This window comes from Nomascus leucogenys, chromosome 4, assembly GCF_006542625.1.
Source record: "Nomascus leucogenys isolate Asia chromosome 4, Asia_NLE_v1, whole genome shotgun sequence".
Lineage (NCBI taxonomy): Eukaryota > Metazoa > Chordata > Mammalia > Primates > Hylobatidae > Nomascus > Nomascus leucogenys.
This window is the reverse complement of record NC_044384.1, coordinates 73,190,267-73,216,005: the sequence shown is the minus strand read 5'-3', so window position 1 is coordinate 73,216,005 and position 25,739 is coordinate 73,190,267. Positions and strand designations below refer to the sequence as shown.

General features: G+C 42.4%; 1 protein-coding gene across 1 annotated transcript in view; it reads left to right on the top strand.

Annotated features, from left to right (window-relative positions):
* The window catches only part of MC2R (melanocortin 2 receptor), a 32,102-nt gene extending 7,033 nt beyond the window's left edge, over positions 1-25,069 (top strand). The window contains exon 2 of the mRNA XM_003276710.2: positions 23,565-25,069. Within this exon, the coding sequence (XP_003276758.1) occupies positions 23,693-24,586 (894 nt within the window). The 5' untranslated portion in view covers positions 23,565-23,692 and the 3' untranslated portion in view covers positions 24,587-25,069. The remainder of the gene's footprint in view (positions 1-23,564) is intronic.
* The last annotated feature ends 670 nt before the right edge of the window (positions 25,070-25,739 follow it).

Here is a 25,739-nt window from a genome sequence, read left to right as displayed (position 1 = left end):
TTTATTTAAAAAATAGCTCATAGCTCTACCACCCAGTAATAACCACCATTAAAATTTGATGTCATGGATTTCTCTATGCCTTTGCTTGAAATACACACACACACACACACACACAAAGAAACTCCTGCACCACTGAACTGCAATTTTATAAACTGGTGTATGTATGTAGTTTTAATAGCTGTATGTAGTTTCAGGGTACATGTGATAATTTGATACATTCATATAATTTGTAAAGATCAAATCAGTGTACTTAGGATATCTATCACCCTAAAGTCTCTTCTTTATGCTAGAACCATTCAAATTCTTCTCTTCTAGCCATTTTGGAATGTACAATAGATTATTGTAAACTATAGTCACCCTACTGATTTATCGAACACTAGCTCTTATTTCTTCTGTCAAACCATGTATTTGTACCCATTAGTCAATTTCTCTTCATCTCCCTCTCCCCTCTACCCTTCCTGGGCTCTGATAACCACCACTATCTATCTTCATGAGATTTACTTTTTTAGCTCCCACATGTGAGTGAGAACACGTGACATTTGTCTTTCTGTGCTTGCTTTATTTCACTTAACATAATGGCCTCTAGTTCCATTAAAGTTTCTGCAAATGACAAGATTTCATTCTTCTTTATGGTTGAATAATATTTCATTATGTTTATATACCATATTTTATTCATTCATTCATTGATGGACACTTAGGTCAAGTCCATATTTTGGCTTTCGTGAATAATGCTGCAATAAACATGGTAGTACAGATATCTCTTTGATATAATGATCTCTTTTCTTTTCAATATATACCCAGTAGTGGGATTGCTGGATCATATGGTAGCCTATTTTTAGTTTTTTCAGTCACCTCCAAACTGTTCTCCACAGTGGCTATAGTAGTTGACCTTCCCACCAACAGTGTACGGGGGTTCCTCTTTCTCCACATCCTCACCAGCATCCGATATCGCCCATTTTTGGATATAAGCCATTTTAACTGGGGTGAGATTATATCTCATTGTAGCTTTGATTTTCATTTCTCTGATGATTAGTGATGCTTTGAAATTTTTCATATACCTGTTTGGCCATTTGTATGTCTTATTTTGAGCAATGTCTGTGCAGATATTTTGCCCATTTTTAAATTGGATTATTTGTTGGTTTTCTTTTGCTGCTAAGTTGTTTGAGCTCCTTATGTAGTCTGGTTATTAATCTCTTGCCGGATGGAGAGTTTGCAAATATTTTCTCCCATTCTGTGAGTTGTCTCTTCATTTTGTTGATTGTTTTCCTTGCTGTGCAGAAGCTTTCTATCTTGGTATAGTTCCACCTGCCTATTTTTGCTTTTGTTGCTTATGCTTTTGAGATCTTACTCCAAAAATCTTTGCAGAGACCAGTGTCTTGAAGCATTTCCACAATGTTTTCATCAAGTAGTTTCATAGTTTTGGGTCTTAGATTTAAGTCATTAATCCATCTTGATTTGATTTTTATGTCTGGTGAGAGATAGAGGCCTAGTTTCATTCCTCCGCATATGGATATCCAGTTTTCCCAGCACCATTTACTGAAAAAACTGTCCTTTCTCCATTGTATGTTCTGGGCACCTTTGTCGAAGGTGAGTCAACTGTAAATGCATAGATTTATATCTGGGTTATTTATTCTCTTCCATTGATCTGTGTAACTGTTTTTATGCTGATGCCGTGCTGATGTTGTTACTACAGGTTTGTAGTAAATTTGGAAGTCAGGTACCGTGATTCCTCCAACTTTGCTCTTTTTGTTCCAGACTGCTTTGGCTACTCAGGGTCTTTTGAGATTCCATATAAATTTTAGATTTTTTTCTATCTTTACAAAGAATGTCATTGGCATTTTGATTGGAATTGCATTGAATCTGTAAATTGCTTTGGGTAGTATGGACATTTTAACAATATTAATTATTCCAACCCATGAGCATAGAGTATTGTTCCGTTTAATGGTGTCCTCTTCAACTTCTTTCATCAGTGTTTTATAGTTTTCATAGAGATCTTTCACTTCTTTGGTTAATTTCTAAGTATTTAATTTTATTTGAGGCTACTGTAAATGGGATTACTTTTTCATTTCTTTTTTAGATTGTTCACTGTTGGTGTATCTAAGTGTTACTAATTTTTGTATGTTGATTTTGTATTCTGCAACTTTACTGAATTTGTTTGTCAGCTCTCACAGTTGTTTGATGGAGTCTAAGTTTTTCTGAGTATAGCATCATGTCATCTGCAAACAAGGCTAATTTGACTTCTTTTCTTTTTTTTTCTTTATTTCTTCTAAAAAAAAAATGGGATACATGCGCAGAACGTGCAGGTTTGTTACATAGATATACATGTACCATGGTGGCTTGCTGCACCTATTGACCCGTCCTCTAAGTTCCCTCCCCTCACCTCCCACCTTGCAACAGGCCCTGGTGTGTGTTGTTCACCTCTCTGTGCCCATGTGTTCTCATTGTTCAACTCCCACTTATGAGTGAGAACATGCAGTGTTTGGTTTTCTGTTCCTGTGTTAATTTGCTGAGGATGATGGCTTCCAGCTTTATCCATGTCCCTGCAAAGGACACTATCTCATTCCTTTTTATGGCTGCATAGTATTCCATGATGTATGTGTACCACATTTTCTTTATCCAGTCTATCATTGGTGGGCATTTGGGTTGGTACCATGTCTTTGCTAATGTAAATAGTGCTGCAATAAACATACATGTGCATGTGTATTTATAGTAGAATGATTTACATATTTTTTTATTTTTTATTTTTCTTTTTTTTTTTTTTTTGAGATGGGGTCTTACTCTGCCACCAGGCTGGAGTGCAATGGCACAATCTCGGCTCACTGCAACCTCCACCTCTAAGATCTAGAACAAGACAAGGATTCAAGCAATTATCCTGCCTCAGCTCTCTGAGTAGCTGGGACTACAGGTGTGCATCATCATGCCCAGCTAATTTTTGTATTTTTAGTAGAGACGGGGTTTCACCATGTTGGCCAGGATGGTCTCGATCTCTTGGCATCGTGATCCGCCCACCTCGGCCTTCCAAAGTGCTGGGATTACAGGCCTGAACCATTGCACCTGGCCAGAATAATTTATATTTCTTTGGGTATATACCCAGTAATGGGATTGCTGGGTCAAATGGTATTTCCAGTTTTAGATCCTTGAGGAATCACCATACTGTCTTTCACAATGGTTGACCTAATTTACACTCCCACCAACGGTGTAAAAGTGTTCCTACTTCTCCACAGCCTTGCCAGCATCTATTGTTTCCTGACCTTTTAATAATCACCATTCTGACTGGCATGAGATGGTATCTCGTTGTGGTTTTGATTTGCATTTCTCTGATGATCAGTGATCTTGAGCTTTTTTTTTTAGAGGGATTCTCACTCTGTTGCCAGGCTGGAGCGTAGTGGCACGATCACGGCTCAGTGCAACCTCTGCCTCCCGGATTCAAGCGATTCTTCTGCCTCAGCCACCTGAGTAGCTGGAACTACAGGCACACGCCACGAAGCCCAGCTAATTTTTGTATTTTTAGTAGAGACGGAGTTTCACCATGTTGGCCAGGATGGTAGCTTTTTTTCATTTGTTTGTTGGCCACATAAATGTCTTCTTTTGAGAAGTGTCTGTTCATATACTCTGCCTACTTTTTGATGGGGTTTTTTTTTCTTGTAAATGTGTTTAAGTTCCTTGTAAATTCTGGATATTAGACCTTTGTCAGATAGATAGTTTGCAAAAAATTTCTCCTATTCTGTAGGTTGCCTGTTCACTCTGATGATAGTTTCTTTTGCTGTGCAGAAGCTCTTTAGTGTAATTAGATCCCATTTGTCAACTATGGCTTTTGTTGCAATTGCTTTTGGCATTTTTGTCATGAAGTCATTGCCCATGCCTATGTCCTGAATGGTATTGCCTAGGTTTTCTTCTAGTGTTTTTAAGGTTTTGGGTTTTACATTTAAGTATTTAATTCATCTTGTATAAGGTGTAAGGAAGGGGCCCGGTTTCAGTTTTTTTGCATATGGCTAGCCAGTTTTCTCCCAGCACCATTTACTGGATAGGAGATCCTTTCCCCTTGCTTGTTTTTGTTGGGTTTGTCAAAGATCAGATGGTTGTAGATGTGTGGTGTTACTTCTGAGGTCTCTGTTCTGCTCCATTGGTCTATAAGTCTGTTTTGGTACCAGTACCATGGTACCGTTTTGGTTACTGTTTTGGTTACTGTACCTGTTTTGGTTACTGTACCTGTTTTGGTTACTGTCGCCTTGTAGTATAGTTTGAAGTCAGGTAGCATGATACTTCCAGCTTTTTTCCTTTTTTTCTCTTGTCTAATTGCTCTTGCCAGGACTTCCAGGATTATATTGAACAAAAGTGGTAAAAGTGGGCATCCTTGTCTTGTTCCAGATCTTAGAGGAAAGGCTTTCCATTTCTCCCCATTCAGTATGATGCTAGCTGGGAGTTTGCCATGTATGGCCTTTATTATGATTTTTTTTTTTTTTTTTGAGACAGAGTGTTGCTCTGCACCCAGGCTGGAGTGCAGTGGTGGTATCTCAGCTCACTGCAAGCTCTACCTCCAGGGTTCACACCATTCTCCTGCCTCAGCCTCTGGAGTAGCTGGGACTAGAGGCGCCCGCCACCACGCCTGGCTAATTTTTTTTTGTATTTTTAGTAGAGAAGGGATTTCACCATTTTAGCCAGGATGGTCTCGATCTCCTGACCTTGTGATCCGCCCGTCTCTGCCTCCCAAACTGCTTACAGGCATGAGCCACTGTGCCTGGCCTATTATGATTTTTAAAACATTTTGAGTGGGTTTATTTCACTGGAAGAAGAAACAGGGTGACTCAAAATACAAGCAGACATCTGTGGAAATGAAAAAAAAAATCCACAATTCTTAAAAACCTAAACTCTCTTTTAAGGATGTTATTATATAGAGATCTAAGAAACAGCACAGCTTTAAACATACCTCTAATAGAGATACTAAAACTGCATTTTCATTCTCCTCTTTTTTGTTGTTTTTTAAAATTTTCCTTTAAGGCTGCATTTTTTATTTCAAAATGTACAGTTAAGTTATTATTCACTGTAGTGACCCTGTTGTACTATCAAATAGTAGGTATTATTAATTATTTCTAACTATTTCTAACCATTAACCATCCCCACCTCCCTCTAGAACCACCCCACACATACACTACCTTTCCAGCCTCTGGCAACCATCTTTCTACTCTCTATGCCCATGAGTTCAGTTGTTTTGATTTTTAGAGCCCATAAGTAAGTGAGAATATGTGATGGTTGTCTTTCTGTTCCTGGCTTATTTCACTTCCATCCATGTTGTTGCAAATGACAGGATCTCATTATTTTTTATGGCTGAAAAGTACTCCATTGTGTATATGTACCATATTTTCTTTATCCATTCATCTGTTGATGAACACTTAGTTTGCTTCCAAATCTTAGCTGTTGTGAACAGTGCTGCAACAACATAGAAGTGGAGATATCTCTTCAATATACTGATTTCCTTCCTTTTGGGTATATAACCAACAGTAGGATTTCTGGATCATATGGTAACCCTATTTTTAATTTTTTGAGGAACCTCCAAACTGTTCTCCATAATGGTCGTACTGATTTTCATTCTCACCAAGAGTGTACAAGGGTTCCCTTTTCTCCACATCCTCACCAGCATTTGTTATTGCCTGTCTTTTGGATATAAACCATTTTAACTGGGGTAAGATGATATCTCATTGTAGTTTTGCATTGCATTACTCTAATGATCAGTGATGTTGAGCACCTTTTCATATGCCTGTTTGCCATGTGTATGTCCTCTTTAGAGATATATCTATTCAAATCTTCTGCCCATTTTAAAAATCAGATTATTAGACTTTATCCTGTAGAGTTGTTTGAGCTCCTTATATATTCTGGTTATTAATCCCTTGTCAGATGGGTAGTTTGCAAATATTTTCTCTCATTCTATGGGTTGTCTCTTCACTTTGTTGGTTGTTTCCTTTGCTGTGCAGAAGGTTTTTAATTTGATGTGATCCCATTTGTCCATTTTTGTTTGGGTACCTGTGCTTGTCGGGTATTACTCAAGAAATGTTTGCCCAGACCAATGTCCCGGAGATTTTCCCCAATGTTTTATTGTATTAGTTTCATAGTTTGAGGTCTTATATTTAAGTCTTTAATCCATTTTTATTTGATTTTGTGTATGGCATGAGATAGGGGTCTAGTTTTATTCTTCTGCATATGAATATCCAGTTTTACGAGCACTGTTTATTAAAGAGATTGTCTATCCCCCATTGCATGTTCTTGGCACCTTTGTCAAAAATGAGTTCACCATAGGTGTCTGGATCTGTTTCTGGGTTCTGTATTCTGTTTCATTGGTCTATATGTCTGTTTTTATACCAGTACCATGCTGTTTTGGTTACTACAGCTCTCTAGCATAATGTGAAGTCAGGTAATGTGATTCCTCCAGCTCTGTTATTTTTTGCTTAGGGTAGCTTTGACTATTCTGAGTCTTTTGTGGTTCCATATAAATTTTAGGATTTTCTTTTCTATTTTTGTGAAGATTGTCCTTAATATTTTGATAGGGATTGCATGGCTGTGGGTATGTTGTGTATAGCTTTTATTATGTTGAGGTATGTTCCTTCTCTACCCAGTTTTTTTAATGGTTTTATTATAAAGAGGTGTTGGATTTTACCAAATGCTTTTTCAGCATCATTGGAATTATCATATGGTTTTTGTCCTTCATTCATTGATATGATATATCACATTGTATTTTGCATTGGTTTGCATATGTTGGTTTGCATATGTTGAGCCATCCTTGCATCCTAGGGAAAAAAATCCCACTTAGTCGTGATGAATGATCTTTCTAATATATTGCTGAATTTGGTTTGCCAGTATTTGGCAGTGGGGCAGTGGTGAAGGGGGATGGATTTCTTCATCAGAGACATTGGCCTATAGTTTTCTTTTTTTGATGTGTCTTTGTCTGTTTTTGGTGTCAGGGTAATACTGGCATTGTAGAATGAGTTTGGAAGTGTTCATTCCTCCTCTATTTTTCAAAACAGTTTGAGTAGGATTGCTATTAGTTCTTCTTTAAATGTTCAGTATGATTCAGCAGTGAAGCCATTGGGTCACGGGCTTTTCTTTACTGGGAGACTTTTTATTATGGCTTCAATCTTGCTATTTGTTATTGGTCTGTTCAGGTTTTGGATTTCTTCCTGGTTCAATCTTGTTAGGTTATATGTATCTGGGAATTTGTCAATTTCTTCTAGATGTTCCAATTTACAGGCATATAGTTACTCATAGGGGCCACTAATGATTTTTTGTGCATCAGTGGTAATGTCTCTTTTTTCATTTCCAATTTTATTTATTTATATCTTCCCTCTTTTGTTCTTCGTCTGGCTAAAGATTTGTCAGTTTTGTTTAACTTTTCAAAAAATCAACCATTCATTTCTTTGATCTTTTGTATTGTTTTCTTCATTTCAATTTCATTTATTTCTGCTCTAATCTTTATTATTTCTTTTCTCTTACTACTTTTTGGTTTGGTTTGCTCTTGCTTTTCTAGTTTTTTGAGATGCATCATTAAATTGTTTTTTTGGAACATTCCCTCTTTTTTGATGTAGGCACCTATAGCTATAAATTTCCCCCTTAGTACTGCTTTTGCTGTATCCCATAGGTTTGGGTATGTTGTGTTTGCATTATTATTTGTTTCAATAAATTTTTCAAATTATTTCTTAATTTCTTCATTCACTGGTCATTCAGGAGCATATTGTTTAATTTCAACGTATTTGTATAGTTTCCATAATTCCTCCTGTTATTAATTTCTAGTTTTATTCTCTTGTGGTCAGAGAAGATACGTGACATTATTTCAATTTTTTTGAATGTTTTAAAACTTGTTTTGTGACCTAACATATGGTCTGTCCTTGATAATGATCCATGTGCTGAGGAAACGAATGTATATTCTGTAGCTATTGGATGAAATGTTTTGTAAATATCTATTAGGTTCATTTGGTATATACTGCAGATTAAATCTGATGTTTCTTTGTTGATTTTCTGCCTTGAAGATCTGTCCAATGCTGAAAGTCATGTGTTGAAGTCTCCAGCTATTATTGTATTGGGGCCTGTCTCTCTCTTTAGTGCTAATAAATTTGCTTTATATAGCTAGGTGCTCCAGTCTTAGGTGCATATATTTAAAATTGTTATATCCTCTTGCTAAATTGACACCTTTGCCATTATGTAGTGACCTTCTTTGTCTCTTACAGTTCTGTCTTGAAATTTATTTTGTCTGATGTAAGTATAGCTATTCTCACTCTTTTTTGGTTTCCATTGGTCTGGAATATCTTTTTCCCTCCCTTTATTTTCAGTCTATGTGTGTCTTTATAGGTGAAGTGTGTTTCTTGTAGGCAACAGATCAATGGGTCTTGTTTTTCATCCATTCAGCCACTCTGTCTTCTGATTGGAGAGTTTAGTCCATTTACATTCAATATTATTATTGATAAGTAAGGACTTACCCCTGCCATTTTGTTATTTGTTTTCTGGTGTTCTCTTCCTTCTTTTTTTCCTTCTTGTCTTCTTTTAGTAAAAGTGATGTTTTTCTGCTGATATGATTTAGTTTCCTGCTTTTGGTTTTTTGTGTATCCATTGTATGTTTTTTGGTTTGAGGTTACCAAGAGGCTTGCAAATACTAACTTATAACCCATTATTTTAATCTGATAACAACTTAACCTTGTTTGCATAAACAAACAAACAAGCAGAACAAAAACTAACAAAAACTCTATGCCTTAACTTCATCCCCCACTTTTTAACTTTCTGTTGTTTCTGTTCATATTTTTGTACTGTCTATATCTTGAAAATTTGTTGTAGTTATTATATTTTATTGATTGCTTAGTCTCTGTACTTAGGATAAGAGTAGTTCATACAGCACAGTTACAGTGTTGTGATATTCTGTGCTTTTCTGTGTACTTACTGTTATTAGCATGTTTTGTACCTTCAGGTGATGACTTATTGCTCATTAATGTCCTTTTCTTTCTGATTGAAGTACTCCCTTTAGCATTTCTTGTAGGACACGTCTAGTGTTGATGAACTCTCTCAGCTTTTGTTTGCCTGGGAAGGTTGTTATTTCTCCTTCGTGTTTGAAGGATATACTCACTGGATATACTATTCTAAGGTAAAATTGTTTCCTTCAGCACTTTAAATATACCATGCCACTCTCTCCTGGCCTGTAAAATTTCTGCTGAAAAGTTTGGGCCAGGTGTGTTGAAACCCCATTGTTGTTTTTTTTCTCTTGCTGCTTTTAGGATCCTCTCTTTATCCTTGATCTTTGAGAGTATGATTTTCAAATGCCTTGAGGGAGTCTTATTTAGGTTAAATATGCTTGATGTTCTATAACCTTTTACTTCCATATTGGTATCTTTCTCTAGGTTTGGGGAGTTCTCTGTTATTATCCCTTTGAATAAATTTTCTACCCCTATCTCTTTCTCTATCTCCTCTTTAAGACCAATAACTCTTAGATTTGCTCTTTTGAGGCTATTTTCTAGATCCTATAGGCATGCTTCATTTTTTTTTATTCTTTTTTCTTTTGTCTCTTCTGACTGTATTTTCAAATAGCCTGTATTCATGCTCACTAATTCTTTCTTCTGCTTGATCAATTCTGCTATGAAAAGACTCTGACACCTTCATCAGTATGCCACTTGCATTTTTCAGCTCCAGAATTTCTGCATGATTCTTTTTATTTCAATCTCTTTATTAAATTTATCTGATAGGATTCTGAATTCCTTCTCTGTTGTCTTGAATTTCTTTAAGTTTCTTCAAATACAGATGTTTTGAATTCTCTGTCTGAAAGGTCATATATCTCTTTTTCTACAGAAGTGGTGCCTTATTTAGTTATTTGGCAAGGTCATATTTTCCTGGATGATGGCAATGCTAGTTGATGTTCATCAGTGTCTAGGTACTGAAGAGTCAGGTATTTACTGTAGTCGTCACTGGTTGGGCTTGTTTGTACCAGTCCTTGGGAAGGCTTTCCAGATATTTAAAAGGACTTGGGAGTTGTGATCTAAGCTGTATCTGCTTTAGGGGACACTCCAAGCCCAGTAACACTGTGGTTCTTGCAGACTCGTAGAGGTACCACCTTGATGGTCTTGGACAAGACCCAGGAAAATTATCTGGATTACCAAGCAGAGACTCTTGTTCTCTTCCCTTACTTTCTCCCAAACATACAGAGTCTCTCTCTGTCTTCTGAGCCACCTAAATCTGGGTGTGCAGTGGTGCAAGCACCTCATCACTACCACTATGACTGGGCTGGGTCAGACCCAAAGCCAGCACAGCACTCAGTCTCACCCCAGGCCTGCTGTAACCACTCCCTGGCTACTGCCTATGTTCACTCAAGGCCCTGGGGCTCTACAATCAGCAGGTGGAAAAGCCAGCCAGGCCTGGGTCCTTGCTTTCAGGGCAGGAATTTTCCCCAGGTCCTGGGTAGGTCCAGAGGTGCTATCCAGGAGTCAGGGACTAGAGTGAAAAACCTTAGAAGTCTACCTGTGGCTGAGCTGGCACTAAAACCACAAGACACAGTCTTTCCCACTCACCCCTCTCTTTCCCAAAGGCAGAGGAGTCTGACCCTGTAGCCACCACCACCACAGGCCACAGGGAGCACTGCCAGCCTACCACCGATGTTTTCCACGTTTGCAAGTGCTCTTCAGTCAGGTTGTGGTGAATGCTGCCTGCTCTGGGAATCACCCTTCAGGGCAGTGGGCTCACGTCTGGCCCAGGGCTGGTCCAGAAATGCTGTCCATGAGACAACTCATAGAATCGGGGACCCCAAGAGCCTGCTTGGTGCTCTATTCCACTGTGGCTGTGCTGGTACATAAGGTGAAGACAAAGTCCCCTTTACTTTTCCCTCAGCTTTTCTCAAGCAGAAGGAATCTCACCCCATAGCTACCACAGCTGGGAATGTGCTGAGTCTCACCTGAAGCCAGCAAGTCTCAGGCTCACCCAAGGCCTTCAACGTAGTACCTGGGTATTGCTGCTGGTTACTCAGGGCCTAAAGGCTCTTCAGGTAGCAGGTGATGAATGCTGCCAGAACTGGTTCCTTCCCTTCAAGGCGCAAGTTCCCTTCTGGCCCAGGGTGTATCTAGAAATGTTGGCCAGGATTTAGGACCTGGAATGGAAGCCTCACAACTCTGACCAGTGCCCTATCTTGCTGTGGCTGAGCTGATATCCAAGATGCAAGACAAAGTCCTCCCTACTCTTCCCTCTCCTCTCGTCAAGCAGAAGGAAGGGGTGTCTTTTGGAGCCATGAGCTGTGCAACTTAGAGTTAGAGGAGAGGTGATGCCAGCACTCCCTTAGCCACCCCAGCTGGTATCTCAGTAGGTTGTGCACCCCCCAAGTCCACTGTCTATGGGCCTAGTTCAGCATTAGGACTCGCCTAAGAGTTACAGTCCTTGTGGTCTAGACTGCCTTTTCAAGTTTACTTAGAGACTGACAGCACTGTAGCTTTCTGTGGCAAGGTTTGTGGGAACTCAAGTTCTGACCATTGGGGTCAGCGATTCCCCTGGCTAGGGCTGGTCTAAAGGCTTGCTCCGTGGCCGGGCGTCAGCCGAGTGTAGTCTGGTTGTCCTTTCTGTTCTAACAAGACACCACTGAGTTCAATGCTTCACAGTGCTGTGCTCTCCCTCCCCCAGCATCCAGAGATGCTCTCCACACCATGCTACCACTGGGGGGTGTGGGAGGGGTGGTGTCTGCAATTTGAGACTGTTTTTTCTACCTCTTCAGTGCTTCTTTCAGCGATATAAAGTTAAAACCAGGTACCATGAGGGCTCGCCTGATTTTTGGCTCTTATGAAGGTGTTTTTCCCATGTAGAGAGTTGTTGAATTGGTGTCCTTGCCGAGGGACAATCAGTGGAGCCTTCTATTCTGGTATTCTGTTCTGCCTCTGCCTTTATTATTTCAAGGCATGTTGAGCTGCAATTTTAATTGTCATGCAGCATTCTATTGTATGGACTTGCCGAGTATATTTAACTAATCCTTAATCACCAGTTAATTATGTTGTTTTTAGTTTTTCACTACTTGATATAACAAGTCAGTGAATATCATTGTATATGCATCTTTGTAAACATCATTGACTATTTGTTCAAGGCTACTGAGTCATAAATCAGTTAGGTTTTTAGGTCTTAAAGGCAGAGACTGTGTTCCTTGCTCCAGATATTTAGTGATAACACATTTCATAACTACAAGGTCTAAAGTAATATTAGATACCTATATTTAATAAAAATTGCTACCTGGATTTTGAATAATTTATATTTATTTAAATTTAAATAAATCACAGACGCTTATTTTATTTATAACTGTTTTTTATCTTCTTTTCTTCAATTTTCCTTTCTTTGAACTGTCATTGTTCATGTTAGGTTCCAATCTTAAAAGAAAACTATTTGCTTAATCATTGTACTTCTATTTTCTTCCTCCAACTTTTACCCAAAGCAGAGAATAGTTACCTCTCACACTTTTCAGCCAATTCTCATATATTTTTCCTGGTTGGGAAAGCTTTGTGCCAGGGTCAGGGAGGGAATGGCTGCTTCCAGGTGACACATCACCTTTCTTAACTCCCTGTGCTACTTTTTTGATTTGCACCAAATGCAACCCCAGAAATCTGACATTAGTAAAAATTTTCATCCCTTTACATTGAGAATCTTGGCCTTATACTTTTTAATCATGATATAAACTCTTATTTATTATCATGTCTAACTTTTATTAGAATAACATAGTGCTTTTTATCCTGTGTGCCTCATAGATTTCACATTTTGACATAGACCCTATGTAACCAATATGAGTTGCTCCACAAAGTAGTGGTAAAATATTCATATCTCTTAATATTCGAATTAAATATTCAAATACCAATCTAATATGTGAGAAAAAAAGAGCCAGTATCTTCCTTTGGGTTGCCTCTGTCCCCCTGAATCTTCTAAAACCTAGAGATTTACAGATTCCAAATCTGAGCAAGACCAGTCTGGTATCTGATCTACTACTGTCCTTACTTCTTGCTGCCTCATGGTTTTGCTGTTGGAGACGGCTCCTCCACCTTCTCACAGAATTTGCTAGTGCCGATGGTAGTTCAGCTCCTAGTCCCCTGCACTTTCAATCCCACACGCAGCCTTCCCAGGGTGCTAACCACCCCTGGAGCTCCGGACCAAAACCAGGTCTGACGTCACCTCCCCACCCTTCCTGGAGGTAGACTGTATCCACTCCCCTTCCTGAGAATAAACATTCCCAAAAGTTGAGCTTTTTTTTATTTTTCAACATTCAGAAACTAAGAGGTCTGATTTCAGCTGCTTTCTACAGGCAGAGGGTCCTCGCCTGCCCCTTCCTGCTGAGTAAAAACCTCTCCTGACTCTCTTGCACAAAGGTCCCATCATTTCCTGCCCTCACCACCTGGAGACTTCTGACCCTGCAAGCACTGCTCTTGTAAATAGAGCTGTTTTCAGGGACTCTGCGGAACCTGACACCTCCCCCTGTCTAGGAAGAGAGTGAAGGCTGTCCATCTTTCTGGTACTACTTTGAAAGAAGAGGAAGGCAACATTTTGATCTCTAGAAGAAACACTTATTTTCCCATGAGATTTTAACTCAAATATTATCCACTAAAATGTATGCTCTGACATATGATGAAATGAAACCACTAACTCTGTTTCTTGTATACTTTATATCTCCCCCAAACATATTTGTTTAGAAGCATAGGCTGTGAATTATTCAGATTACCCTGGATTATTCAAGTTGCTGTTGGTCACATCCCAAGGCATCCATAAATTATTATTATTTTTTTTTATTTTTTTTCTTTTTGAGACAGAGTCTCGCTCTGTCGCCCAGGCTGGAGTGCAGTGGGGCAATCTCGGCTCACTGCAAGCTCCGCCTCCTGGGTTCACGCCATTCTCCTGCCTCAGCCTCTCCGAGTAGCTGGGACTACAGGCGCCCCCCACCACGCCCGGCTAATTTTTTTGTATTTTTAGTAGAGACGGGGTTTCACCGTGGTCTCGATCTCCTGACCTCGTGATCCGCCCGCCTCGGCCTCCCAAAGTGCTGGGATTACAAGCGTGAGCCACCGCGCCTGGCCGGCATCCATAAATTATTACCGTGCACCTCAGTTACCCGGGAAGATATAAAGAAGAGGGTGTCAAATTTGCCAACCTTGCAGGGCACTGCCCGGCTGCTCAGGAGACAAGACATCTACACTTAAAGTAGACTTTTCCCAAGAGCAGAGAGTGTCGCCTGCCACACGCAAGCCGAGAACAAAACACGCTGTGGTGTTGTGATGGCACAGACAAGTCACGTGGGTTGAGGTGGAGACAGAGACCTTCAAGACATTTGATCTTGTTTGGGCTTAAACAAATATATGATTTAGACAGAGGAAAGATTCGAAAAGCTCAAAAGGAGAGCAGTACTAAAAAATGTGACAGGCAAAAATGAGCAAGGCGTCTTAGAGACAATAAGAGGCCTGGGCCAGCTGGAATGCATGTTCTACATAGGAGAATGCTAGAAAATACAGTGAGAAAACAGCATGGAAAGAGCTGTAAGTGCCAAGTTTTATTTTAATGGAATTTTATACTTTAGGCAATGAAAACTAATTGAAGAATAATTTCCTTTATTAAGCCCACGCTGTGTTCCAGGATCTGGGCTGGTAATTTACATACATTATCACATAGAATCCAGACCACAGCCTGTGAAATCTATGCACTGAGTGTTGTTATCTTCATTTATTTACATGTGTGTGAAGACAACCATAGTTAGGGAGGTCTACCTCTTTGATGCTCTTTCTGGATTTCAATGATTAATTCTCTTAGACCAAAGCAAAAATTAACTTCCACGAAAAGCTCTCATATGTTTGGGATAAACTGGATATGAGACTCTCTAGTAATACCCAAAAGGTCGCCTGTCTCACAGCTATATTGTGGGAAAAAATAGAAAAGAAAATTAAAGAACAAAAGGTCACCTGCCACTAATCAAATTTTAGTTTGGTATTGATATATCCTCTCTCTCTCTCTCTCTCTCTCTCTCACACACACACACACACACACACACACACACATGCTTCTATTTCTCATTTCTCTTCCAAAACTATTGAAAATTTTCCAAGAAATATCAGAATCTTTTTAAGGAGAAAGATGAGTGAGCAGAGGTGAGACACAGAGATTTATTATCACTCAAATATAAACTTCCAGAAGCCAGTGCCTCCTCATGAAGAGGTGTTGGGATCCAGTGTAATATTGTTTAGGCCATCCCTCTGGTGAACACCCTCAAATCTATTCTTAGAACAGATTCAGCTCCTTTCCAGAACAGAGTATCACTCTTGTGCAATACAGTTAAATGCAATCACAGACCTGAATATCTGCAGACTCAGCCTCTCCACGTCAGTGATTCATCTTCACCCTCTGCATTATACTATATAATTTGAGAAAAATCCATATCCATTGAGTGCTGTGTATAACATTCAAAATCTTCTCTTTTGTTATTGATTTCAATCGAGCTTCCCTCTAGCCAGCAAGCAACACAAACCCCAAAGTAACTAACAGTGACTGGGGAGGCACAGGCGACAGCTGGGCCGGCTGAGATCTCCATTACCTCAAGAGGGAAGTGAAAGCTCGGTGATTAACATAAAGACTTTTTTTCATGTGGAGGGAAAGACAAGCAAAAAATAAATCCCTTAGTGAAAGAATTCTTAGCAGCACACCTGATGAGCTTGGGCACCTTCAAGGCCCTTCTACTTCACAGCTCATATGAATACTCATAAGCGCTCAAAGCAAACACATCAACCAGCTTCAAAGCAGAAGATGTGCACTTCAGATGAGTCTAAAAAACCAAAAGGCACAGTGGTAAAAAATTATTCTCTGACTTTCACTATCAATACTCATATTCTTCCGTATTAGCCATCTCACCACCCCACGCCACAGTGGATAACAAGACAAATGCTTGATTCAGGACCACTTGTGAATCATGCAAACATATAAACTCCCGGATATCATTCAGAATTCAGCCAAATAAGAAATTGGGTGGAAGCCATCACAAAGCATTTCACAGCAATCAATAGTATTCATGTCTAAAAAGAGGATATTCAGTGGGGGCTCCTGAAGGAGAAAATGGTTCACTGCACATGAAGTGAAGATTGAGATCTGTTATGAAAGGGCACCAAAACAGGCACAAGAATCTTTGCAAATTGTTCCTTTGCAAGGCATGGTGACTCACGCAAGCCTGTAATCCCAGCACACTGGGAAGCTGAGGCGAGACAATCACTTGAGCCCAGGAGGTTGAGGCTGCAGTGAGCCGTGACCACACCACTGTACTCCAGCCTGGGCAACAGCTATGTGTATGTGTGTGTTTGGGGGCGGGGGTGTAATAGATTATGTCTATCTCCATCTCTATTTCTCTGTCTCTTTTTCAAAATAAGGTTGATAGCTCTCTTTTTTTCTTTATTGTCATAGTTAATTTTATCTCACCTTGACGGAACCATGGGGTGTCAAGACATTTGGCCAAACATTATTCTGACCCTATCTGAAGAAAAAACAAAAAGTTCATTTGTGTCACTTTTATTACAAGTCCTTCAAAATGTTCTACGCTGTTCAAGCCAAGCATCTAGGAGTGAAGGGGTGCCCTGGCAGAAAAGGAAGGCACATGAGCCAAGGTGAGCTGGGCTCATCAGCCACCCATGCTCCAACCACCACCAGACCCTGCCCAGAGGACTGTGCTGAGCAGGGATGGGTACCAGTGAGGAGGGACTGGTAGGCCCTCAAGGGAAAGAGGCAGCCAGTCCTACAGGCTTATTGAGGACCCACATCTTCCAACCCGCCCCCCACCATACTTCATCCTCTGTTTTCTAAGTTTGAGTCAAAGCCAGTAATCTCTAGAAAAAGTCACAATAACTCTTCCCCTTTTAGAGGGTGGCTTTCAACATTCAGACCACCTTCATCCTGACCTGCCACCAGAGGAATATTCAACGTCCTTAAAAGCTGCCACAGGGGCTCTGAACCATCAGCGAGAGGGAGTCATCCATTCCCTAGCCCCCAGCATGACCCTGCATGACAGTGAAGGGCCCCTGAATTGACCCCAGACTCTGGGCCTCTCAGGACACAGGCCACCACTGGCCCCTTTAAATTATGCAAAACCCTGCCTGGCCCTGTGTGTTTGTTTGTACTTGACTACTGCATCCTATTTCCCATTTTTCATCTCTTCTTTATTAGATCATCTTTAGCTTATTTTGCTGCTGAGTTTTTCCAGTCTTTTTCTTCTCTGTTTGAATTCAGGACCAAGAAATAGAAGCACTAATCAGTAATAAAGACAGATCATGCACAAAGAGAAAATGCCACCGCCTCCCTCTGTCAAATGTTGAGGTGGGACGGGTCAGATATGTTCCTGGGCACCGAAACAGAAGTAGGAGGCCAAGACCCGAAGGGCCAAAATGCTGTGAGCAGGAATGGCAGTGTGCTTGCCCCAACTGGGATGTCAAAGCCACCAAAAGGAGGGCTCACAGCCTCCACAGCAAGAATATAGACCAAAGTAAGATGCTGAAACACTCCCCAGATGTGTCATTGGCAGTAACCCAAAAGCATGACAGCACTTTGCACTGAAGAGGCTAGGGAAGGGGCAGGCACTCAGGCATTGCTGGTGAGGATGTCAACCGGGATAGCCCCTATGGATGGCAGCCTGAGAGCATCTATCACAACCACCCATGCATACACATTTGCCCTCAACAATTCCTTTTTTTTTTAATTATAATTTAGGTTTTAGGGTACATGTGCACAATGTGCAGGTTTATTACATATGTATCCATGTGCCATGTTGATTTCCTGTACCCATTAACTTGTCATTTAGCATTAGGTATATCTCCTAATGCTGTCCCTCCCCCCTCCCCCCACCCCACAACAGTCCCTGGAGTGTGATGTTCCCCTTCCTGTGTCCATGAGTTCTCATTGTTCAATTCCCATTTTTGTAAAATTATCCTCCTCATGTAGGTTCACACAAAACTGTATACGTAGATGATTATGCATTATAGCATTATTTACACAGCAACATATTGGAAACCAAATAACTATCAATACAGAATAGATTAAATAACTTGGGATACATCCATACAATGGAATACCATTCAGTGGAAGAAGGAGAGAAAGAAGAGGGAGGAGGAAGTGATCCATCTACTTTTTGGAAAGCCTCCAAGATAAGAACAAGGTACAGACATGATATACAATATACTCTCTTTGAATACACAGGAAGCGGATGCATGCTGGCCGTGGACGTGAGCCACTCAGATCTCCTGCCGTTAGAAAAGAGTTGACAGCCCAGTTTTCCAAATCCCTCCCCCACGAATATTCATGAGCAGCTTTGGCTTGAAGCCTCCCCATGGCCAGATGAAACGTTCTCAGAACGGTGCTGCAGTCTGAGACTCGCCCTACTCAATCCTCTTCCTCCTTGTGTGCCCAGGAGTCATGCCTGCCTCCAGTCTGCAGGCTCCTCTTCATCCTTGACAGGCATTGCTAATCCCATCTCAGCATCTGCTTCCCAGAAACCAACTGAGAGAAGACATGGATATTCATGTTTGCTGGTGTGTGCATAAAGAAATTCCAGAAGGAGACCAGACTTCTGAAGGTGGCGATGGGGCCGATAGATAAAGCATGGGGAGGGAGCCTTTGTACTGTTCATACATATCCACACATACAGACACACAGACATAAGTGTATTGGGCAGTACAACTTATGCAAAGAGTGACATAAAAATCTTAAATGCATCTAGTGAAAACAAGGAGAAAAGGCAGCACAGAAGCTGGGATGCGGAGAGGAGCTCCTGATTCACTCAGAGCTGGTCCCAGAACCTCACCCCGACGCGTGCAGATCAGCCCCAGCTGCGTGACAGCTCCCACCACCAGAACCCAGAGCTCAGGAGCACAGTCCCACGCTGGCTCTCTCTAAAGCCTGGGTAACAGGACTGCCCTCTAGAAAAGCCTGAAAGCCTCTGGTAAACATCACTCAGCCACTCAGTCCTCCTTCCCCAGCTCTTCTCCAGAAGAGCAATCCGAGAAAACACCCAGCAGCACAGAGGAAAGTGGCACAGTGCTGCTAACTTATCTTCAGCAAGATCCACCGAACCCTGAAAACACCGCCCATGGGCCCCAGGATGCCTGCAGCCCTGCGCTCAAAGGCTTTCTGCAGCATTAATGCCCTTCCTAAACCACAAGTGGGGACTACAGGTCTTTCTGTTCTCTAAATTTCGTTAAAAATCTCAGAGAGATTTTTCTCTAAATGAAATTTAAAGAACAGAAAGATTTAAAACCATCCTGATTTGGTCAGATACAGAGGTTTAAGATTGTTATTTTGTATTCATTTTTTTACTAAAGCCATTAAAACTTCCTCATCAAATGAATATTCATGGAAGCGCTAAGATTAATCATTTTTGGAGCCAAACAGATCTTGATTTAAATCCCAGCTGTGCAACGCAAAGCCTATGGGACTTTAGACCGGTCTCTTGGTCTCTGGGCCTCAACTCCTCAGGGGTGAGTCAGATCAGGGGTGAGTCAGAGACAATACGACTCCCTTGTATTGTCATCAAGAGGATTAAAATGAGACCCACCATGCACAGCACAGGACGCAGGACTAGCTGGCACACAACAAGAATTTAACACATAATAGAGCCTTCTCCTTACCCTTGGAGCCTTTAAAAAATATAAAAATTATATATTTTTTTGGTCAAAGATGATAATCGATATAAAAATCTCACTTTAGGCCCATGCTCCCTGGACTTTCCAAAGAGCATCTAACAGAGTGAGCCACATTTGGGGCCACATTTGAGTTATCTGGGGCCACGTTCTTGTGCCCTGCGATGCTGTTAACTCTGATGATTTGTGTGCCCCACCCCAGCCAAAAAACAAAAGTCGGTTTCGCTGTTCCTTGCAGTCCCTTGAACAATTATAACTACCCCAATTTTCTGCTCTGCCTGCCAAGACCTACGCGTTCAGGCAAATGAATCAACCAAGTTTCTTTCTGGGTACAGATTATAAAGCTATGAAAAACTTGCCTCTTTTCTCCTTTCTCATCCACCACCCCACCTCTGCCTCCTGGAGAGCACTGCAGAGTTAGAGCCTTCTAAGATCTTGTTTATTGCGAGCTCAAGGTGATGGAGCTTGGTCTTCAGGCCAGGAGTTAACAGAGGTTCCAATAACATAAGAAAGACTGAGATTTAAAGATCACTCTGCCAGGTGAGATGGTTCATATCTGTAATCCCCAGTGCCTTGGGAAGCTAAAGTGGGAGGATGCCTTGAGTCCATGAGCTTGAGACAAGTTTCAATAGAGTACGGGGAGAGGAAAGCAGCATGGAATTGAAGGGTGGACATTTATTGCCCAGCAAACGACAAACCCTGGAAGGAGGTGGAAGGGCTCTAGACCTGTGTTGTTTGCAGTGAAGAAATCAAGACACAAAAAAGCAAATGGGAGAGGACAGCAGACGGCTTTGAACTGATGAGAGCCAGACACATGGGAGGTGCAGACCCCTATCCAAGTTCTTTAAGCCCAGGACATTGTTGAAATATTTGGATCATTGATGCCACCTCACAGCAGGTCCTTGTGAAGTTTAAATGGAGTGAGTTTTGCTTCTTCTAATGGTCATTTAGTGTGTTCTACAGGCAATCTCTAAGCAGGAAAAACAGGAGCATAGCAACGCAGCCGAATTTACAAATCCTACTTGGCACTGAGAAAGGCCAAGTCGAGAGGAAAATGACTGGTGTCAATTTTATTGCAGTTTATGTTGGAGTAGGGGGTACTGTGTCTGGTCTCTTGCATCTGTTGTTATTACCCTTGCCACGTGTGAAAGGAGTGTGACACGGTGGTCACAAGGTGGGCTCTGCTGTATCCTCTCCAGACTGTGGCTTTGGGCTGTTGCCCAAACTCTCTGGGGTAGCTTCCTCTGGGGGTTGAGTGAGTGAATGCATGTGGAGTATTAGGTGATGCCCATGGCATGCTGAGCACTCATAAAGGCCACCAATTCGTGTCACTGTCCCTTCAACCAAGAATGGGGCCACACACCACCTGCAGCCCCCACCACCAGCTTGGCAGTATCCACAAATGTGCAGTAGCAATGCTTGATTGGTGGCCTTTTGAAGGGACCCCATGGGCACACTGTATATCTGTCCAAATTCAGGGCTCCCCGTGGATTTACAGGATTGGCAGCTGCAGGTCAGCAATGCACAGCAACTGAAGCTGGGTTCCCAAACCACCTGTTTCTAAAAAAATATTACAACCACTTTCAACATGTCTTTGTTTTATGAATTTTACCATCAAATGCATCTGAAATTGGAAATATATATTAATTCTGATTACATTTAATGGACTCATGAGATGGGGGGTATCTGTCCCGGCAGAGTCTCCATACATGGCCCATGCTGACCACAGGTGTTGGGCCCTGTATTAACCAGAATCCTGCAGAAGAAAAGAAACAACAGGAGATGGGTAGAGACATAAAGAGATTTATTATAAGGAATTGGCACACACAGTTAAGGGGCTGCGCAGTCCCAAGCTCTACACTCAGCAAGCTGGAGACCCAGGAGAGTAGATGGTGTGTTCTGGTCTGAAAGCCGGCAGGCGTGAGACCTAAGAGGAGCTCACACTTCTGTGCTAGTCCGAAGGCAGGAAGAGGCCAGTGTCTCCATCAGGCAGTCAGGCAGGAGGAGCCCCCTAGTCCTCGAGGAGCCGGTCTGTTCTCCTCAGGCCTTCCGCTGAGTGGACAAGGCCCACCCCCATCCCAGAGGGCCTCTGTTTTACTCAGTAACCTGTTCAAATGTGCGTCTCACCCAGAAACACCCTCAGACATACCTAGAACACTGTCTCACCACACACCTGGCACCCTGAAACTCAGTCAGGCTGATACATGAACACCAACCACCATAGGCCACCTTCCATCACCGATGCTTCCCCAGCAGGTGGGACACAGCACACAGGCCCCCTCCCGTCCCCGAGGCTTCCCCAGCAGGTGGGACACAGCAGACAGGCTTCCCCTGCCATCCCCAGGCTTCGCCAGCAGGTGGGACACAGCACACAGGCTTCCCCTGCCATCCCCAGGCTTCACCAGCAGGTGGGACACAGCAGACAGGCTTCCCCTCCCATCCCTGAGGCTTCCCCAGCAGGTGGGACACAGCACACAGGCTTCCCCGGGCCTGGGCAGGAGGCACGAAGGTGACTCATCCCTGTCTGCCCGGGACTGAGGTGGTTCCTGGGATGCACAACTTCCAGCTTTTAAACCCTGCCCATGTTTCAGGCAAACGGGGTAAATTGGCCATTCCAGGCAGAACCCTCGCAGCAGCTGCGCCCTGTCAACCCCCTCCTTCCGCATCCACCGAACCCACAAACCTCCTTCTGAACACTTGACCTCTGACCCAATCCTTTCCAAGGGAATTAGTTCCTTTCCAGACAAGTCCCTAGAGTGAGGCCACAATGGGCTCCCCGTGGACTTCGGATCATAGGCTGTGCTCCCAAATGTGTCCTCCCTGGGAAGGGTCTTCCTCGCCATGTGGTGCTGGCTTTCCCCACTGTTGCACTGCCGCAGTCCACCTTCACCCCAGAGACATGGGAAATAAGAAATCTCCAGAAATGCCAGTCCCAGGAGCTCCACTTTTGAAACAGAAGTGCTGACACACATTGCATAGTCATCTTCGGGAATGATACATCAGCACCTTTGCCATTATCCCACAGGCTGTGGGGTCAGGAGTGACCCAGAGAGACGAGCAGTGAGAAGGAATGGACCTAACCATCTCCCGAGTCCACCGAGCCCAGCCACCGCCTCCCAGTCAGAGAAGCTGTGGGCTCTCCTGTTCCCACATGGACCTTTCCTTGCTTTACCTCTTTTCTCATCAAGGGCACCACTGCTGTTCATCTGTTCAGCCCACACTCAACGTGTGTTCATGAGAAGGATGGGAGGGAAAGTGGGGCAGCAAAGAATAATCTTTGCTATCATCTCTCGGCTCAAAATTCCACTAAAGCTGTTTCTCACAAAGTGCTTAAGATGAGGGCCCAGTATATTATTTTACCTAAATTACAACAGTTTATATATATGTTTATAAATGTAAGGGGTACAACAGTGCCATTTAGTTACATGGATATACTGTGCAGTGGTGAAGCCTGGGCTTTTAGAGTATATGTCATCCGAATAGCATACATGTTACCCATGGGGTAATTTCTCATCACCCACCCCCTCCCGCCCTTCTGAGTCTCCAATGTCCATTCCACACTCTACATCCACGTGTATGCATTATTTAGCTCCCACATATAAGTGAGAACATGTAGTATTTGACTTCCTGTTTCTGAGTTATTTCACTTTGATAATGGCCTCCACTTCCATCCAGGTTGCTGCAAAAGACATGACCTTATTTTGTATATGTGCCACATTTTCTTTATCCATTCACCCATTGATGAACACTTTAGTTGATTCCATATCTTTGCTATTGTCACTAGTGCAGCAATAAACATACGTGTGCAGTCTCTTTCTAATATACTGATTTCTTTGTATTTTATGGAGGGAATAGAGTTTACTTAAGTGAGTGTGGCTGGTTTTTATTTTCTAGTGTACTTTGTAACTAATATTTCTGTATACTCTCTTTTAGGTGATTGGGAGATTTTAACTTAGATCTCCAGCAAGTGCTGCACGGAAGAAAAGATCCTGAAGAATCAATCAAGTTTTCCATGAAGTCAAGTCCAAGTAACATCCCTGCCTTAACCACAAGCAGGAGAAATGAAGCACAGTATCAACTTGTATGAGAACATCAACGACACAGCAAGAAATAATTCCGACTGTCCTCGTGTGGTTTTGCCGGAGGAGATATTTTTCACAATTTCCATTGTTGGAGTTTTGGAGAATCTGATCGTCCTGCTGGCTGTGTTCAAGAATAAGAGTCTCCAGACACCCATGTACTTTTTCATCTGTAGCTTGGCCATATCTGATATGCTGGGCAGCCTATATAAGATCTTGGAAAATATCCTGATCATATTGAGAAACGTGGGCTATCTTAAGCCACGTGGCAGTTTCGAAACCACAGCCGATGACATCGTTGACTCCCTGTTTGTCCTCTCCCTGCTCGGCTCCATCTTCAGCCTGTCTGTGATTGCCGCCGACCGCTACATCACCATCTTCCACGCACTGCGGTACCACAGCATCGTAACCATGCGCCGCACTGTGGTGGTGCTTGCGGTCATCTGGACGTTCTGCACGGGGACTGGCATCGCCATGGTGATCTTCTCCCATCATGTGCCCACAGTGATCACCTTCACGTCGCTGTTCCCGCTGATGCTGATCTTCATCCTGTGCCTCTATGTGCACATGTTCCTGCTGGCTCGATCCCACACCAGGAAGATCTCCACCCTCCCCAGAGCCAACATGAAAGGGGCCATCACACTGACCATCCTGCTCGGGGTCTTCATCTTCTGCTGGGGCCCCTTTGTCCTTCATGTCCTCTTAATGACATTCTGCCCAAGTAACCCCTACTGCGCCTGCTACATGTCTCTCTTCCAGGTGAATGGCATGTTGATCATGTGCAATGCCGTCATTGACCCCTTCATATATGCCTTCCGGAGCCCAGAGCTCAGGGACGCATTCAAAAAGATGATCTTCTGCAGCAGGTACTGGTAGAATGACTGATCCCTGGTTTTAGAATCCATGGGAATAATGTTGCCAAGTGCCAGAATAATGTAACATTCCAACAATGCCAGTGCCCCTGGCTGGCCTTCCTTCCCTCATGGATGCAAGGATGATCCCACCAGCTAGTGTTTCTAATAGCTAGGTTCTATGTGAACAGTCTTATTGTAGGGGCAACTTCTTAACTTTGTGACTGGAGGGATAAAACGATGTAGTAAAAGAAGGATAAAATACAAAGTATTAGGTTGGTACAAAAGTAATTAAGGTTTTTGCCATTACTTTCAATGACCGAAAATTGCAATTACTTTTGCACCAATCTAATAAAAACAGCAATAAAAACTCAAGGGCTTTGGACTAAGGCAAAGGCTTGCTTTCCTGTGGACATCTAACAAGCCAGTTCTGGGGTGGCCTTTCCAGGTGGAGGCCATTACAGCTGATTTCCAGAAGTTAAGTACCTGGGCATGAGACTCCAGGCAGAAGCTGTAGGGTCTTTGTAAGCCAATAATAAATCGGAAGGAATGCATTGCTGCAGCTGAATTTGTCTGTCTCCCACAGCCATGTGGAATCTCCGCCTTCTTCTTTCTCCCTGTTAGCCTGATGCATTGAAGCCACCTCTGTTTCAGAAAGTAGGCTGAGTATAAACTATAAATGTCAAATAACCAGCTTCGAGTTTCCAATAACAAATGGACCTTCTCTGTTAGTCTTCTTTGCTCACTCAGTATCCCACTGGCCTTAGAACCCGTTCCTGTTACATTTCCTCATGCTTTATGAGCATACATTTCAAAGGAAGAAATGAAAATTTAATCCATTTAGTTCCCTGTGGGAATACATAAAGGCCGGATGAAAATTGTCACTATTTGGGGCCGGGCGCGGTGGCTCACGCTTGTAATCTCAGCACTTTGGGAGGCCGAGGAGGGCGGATCACGAGGTCAGGAGATCGAGACCACGGTGAAACCCCGTCTCTGCTAAAAAATGCAAAAAATTAGCCAGGCGTGGTGGCGCCTGTAGTCCCAGCTACTCGGAGAGGCTGAGGCAGGAGAATGGCGTGAACTCGGGAGGTGGAGCTTGCAGTGAGCCGAGATTGCACCACTGCACTCCAGCCTGGGCGACAGAGCAAGACTCCTCCGTCTCAAAAAAAAAGAAAAGA